The 3,022-nt window shown below is 45.8% G+C and overlaps 1 protein-coding gene across 2 annotated transcripts in view; it reads right to left on the reverse strand.

The window, feature by feature from the left end:
• Positions 1–1,676, reverse strand: part of Hikeshi (heat shock protein nuclear import factor hikeshi) — a 41,700-nt gene extending 40,024 nt beyond the window's left edge. The window contains exon 1 of one of the 2 annotated variants that reach the window (XM_008844140.2): positions 1,438–1,676. In XM_008844140.2, the coding sequence (XP_008842362.1) occupies positions 1,438–1,467 (30 nt within the window). In that variant the 5' untranslated portion in view covers positions 1,468–1,676. Of the gene's footprint in view, positions 1–1,254; positions 1,347–1,437 lie in introns of those variants that run through there. The other variant, XM_008844139.3, reaches the window with a different exon arrangement.
• Between the last annotated feature and the right edge of the window lie 1,346 nt (positions 1,677–3,022).

A 3,022-nucleotide genomic window follows, 5' to 3' on the forward strand; every position in this document is an offset into this window, starting at 1 on the left:
AACAAAAAAGTGAAACCTTATCCAAAAAAAAAAAAAAAAAAAAGCAAAACAAAAACCCAGAACGACAAAAGAATTCTACCACTACCAACCCCTCAAACCCTTCTTTGTTGCAACTTGTGATTTTCCTGCCTTGGCCTTCCTAGCAGCTGAGTTACAGGTGTGAGCCACCAGTCTGGGCTTTATTACCTGAGTCCCACATTCATCTCAAATCCCTTCTTTCATTTTTTACGTCCAGAGGAGGGGCATTCCAAAGCTACCAGAACGACAAAAGAATTCTACCACTACCAACCCCTCAAACCCTTCTTTGTTGCAACTTGTGATTTTCCTGCCTTGGCCTTCCTAGCAGCTGAGTTACAGGTGTGAGCCACCAGTCTGGGCTTTATTACCTGAGTCCCACATTCATCTCAAATCCCTTCTTTCATTTTTTACGTCCAGAGGAGGGGCATTCCAAAGCTATCTCAACAGTATTACCACTTCCCCACCTCCACAGGTGCCTCGCAGTCAATGGAGACAGACAACAAATTTTGTGGGGTTTATATTAGGGACATAAGTCAGCGGTAGAGCTGGAATGCTTGCGGCCAACCAGATACCAAAAATTCAACAAAGAGGATGCAATTTAACAAAGGGGGAAGGACGTGGGACACGCACAACGAAGAAAAATAACTCAAGTGAAAGGAGTAGAGTCTTAAAATGTAAATCTGGACGGTTTCTAAGGAAACAAAAGAGTCACTTTCCAGATTAGTCTACTGCAATTCCAGGCGCAGATCTCATTTAATTCTATCGCTCTGGCAAGGCATCTTTTTCGGTCACGTCTTTTGGGCAATAAGGAAACCCTTCACTTGCATCCTTCTCTTGATAATTTTGGATATAGACCACACACAAATTTCAGTCGTTTCTATTGGCCAATGTCCAATTGTGTTAAGCACACTTTTACTAGGGACCTTTCAAACAGACCCAACAGACACGACTGCCCTAGCCACTTAATCTTTGAGAAGCACTTTGCTTTAGACTAAAAATTCCAGTTTTACTTATAAATCACGTTATGAACTTAAGCCCGATAGATGCTGTAAATACTAAAGTTCCTCAACTGCAGAGAGAATGACCCTCTCACGATTAAGGAGCGTTAAGACTGAAATGCCCACAACAGCGTTAACACGCAGAGGGCTGCAGCAGGAGTCCTCCCCACGCTCAGCCCGGTACCGGGTACGAACTGCACACTCGGTACGTGCAGAGACATCTGACAGCCATTCCAACCTGTCTGAAGACTTGGGCGAGCATCCCAGGCACCATCGAATACGCTCAGGCCAGAAAAAAAAAAAAAAAAAAAAAAAAAAAAAAAAGACAAAAAGTGTTGCCCCACTCCTGGCTAGGGTGCACGCCCCACCGCCCGGCTCGCAATCACTGACACCTTCCTGCCACCGCCCGGCCCATCCTCACCAGCCTCCCCGCCACCAGGCAGCCAAACATGGCAGCGCCCGCGGCACCTCCGCGCAGCCGGGGGGCACCTCAGGCCGGAGACCAGGAATCCCTTGGCCACTTTCCTAGTCGAACTCAAGAACCTTCCAGAATTTGCAGGAGGGAATCTGCCCCTCCACTACATAGCGACCCGGCCAGCGCAGGAACGCCTTCTTCCCCTACAACCTCTGACCCCCCCGTCTCCTAACTAGCACGCCTCTCCGAGAGGAGTACTTCCGGGTCTCACACCCATTTCTTCCTTCTAAGGGAAAAATGGTGGCGCAACTACGAGTCCAGGACTACGAATCCCATAGTGCCCTGCGCTGGCCTCGGCGAAGGTGAGCCCGGAGAATTTGAATGTCGGGATTGGTGGTGTTTTCCGTGCTTATAGGAATTTTCCAAGTGTGGGGCTGGAAGAAGACGTTTCTGACGTTTGTATAACATTTTAGGATTACAGAGCGTTTTTACAATAATCCTTTCACTAAATCCCTACAAAAACCCTATGAGGTATCAGCCCCATTTTAAATGTGAGAGAAATTAAGTGTGACCAGCCCCGAATCTTCACACAACAGTAAATTTTGGAGAGCCTGAATTACAGTCCTCATCCACTTCCGGGGTCCTTTCTGCTACACGGTATTTCAGAAGTACTTTTCTGTTTTTATTTTATTATTTTATGGCAAGGTGTCATAATATAGCCCAGGCTATCCTCCAACTCCTGATCCTCCTGTCTTGGCCTACAAGGGCTGGGTTTATAGGTAGGGCCACCAGAAACATGGAGGGCCAGGAATACTAATTCTTTTTCTTCTTTTTTGGGGGGAAGTGAGACAGGGTCTCCCCCTGTGGCCCCAGATGGCCTGGAACTCACAGAGATTCGCCTGACTCTGCCTCCCAAAAGCTGGGATTAAAGGCTTGCATGGAGTACTAATTCTTAACAAGGATACTTGTTTACAGTTTTCTTGTAGTTCTTTTCAAGTTCATTTGTTTTTCCCACTAATGGGAAAAACTGACTATGGGCAAGTTATATAACAACTTTGTTCTTTAATGACCTCTACAATGAGAACTCTAAATCTTTGAAAAAAGAGACTGAGGAAGGCACAAGAAGATTGAAAGACCTCCCGTGCTCATGGAATTAATACAATGAAAATGACCTTCATACTTAAAGTAATTTGTAGATTCAATGCAATTCCCATCAAAAGCCCCATGACATTTTTCACAGAAATAGAAAACAAAATCCCGAAATCCATATGGAATCACAGAAGACCCCAGGTAGTCAATACACTCCTGAGCACAAAGAAGATGTTAGAAATAAAATTCAGCTGGGTGTGGTTGCACACACCTTTAGTGCCAGCACTTGGGAGGCAGAGGCAGACAGATCTCTGTGAGTCCGAGGCCAGCCTAGTCTACATAGCAAGTTCCAGGCCAGCTGGGGCTACAGGGAGAACCCTGTCTCAAAATTACTTTTGTAAAAGGGTGCATGTCTGGTCAATCAGATCCAGCAAACTTGTTAGGTTTTTATCCTTAACACAAGAGAACTGTGTCTGTCTGGGGTCCAAAAATTTCCCTGATT

This window comes from Nannospalax galili, unplaced genomic scaffold, assembly GCF_000622305.1.
Source record: "Nannospalax galili isolate Female #2095 unplaced genomic scaffold, S.galili_v1.0 scaffold278, whole genome shotgun sequence".
NCBI lineage: Eukaryota > Metazoa > Chordata > Mammalia > Rodentia > Spalacidae > Nannospalax > Nannospalax galili.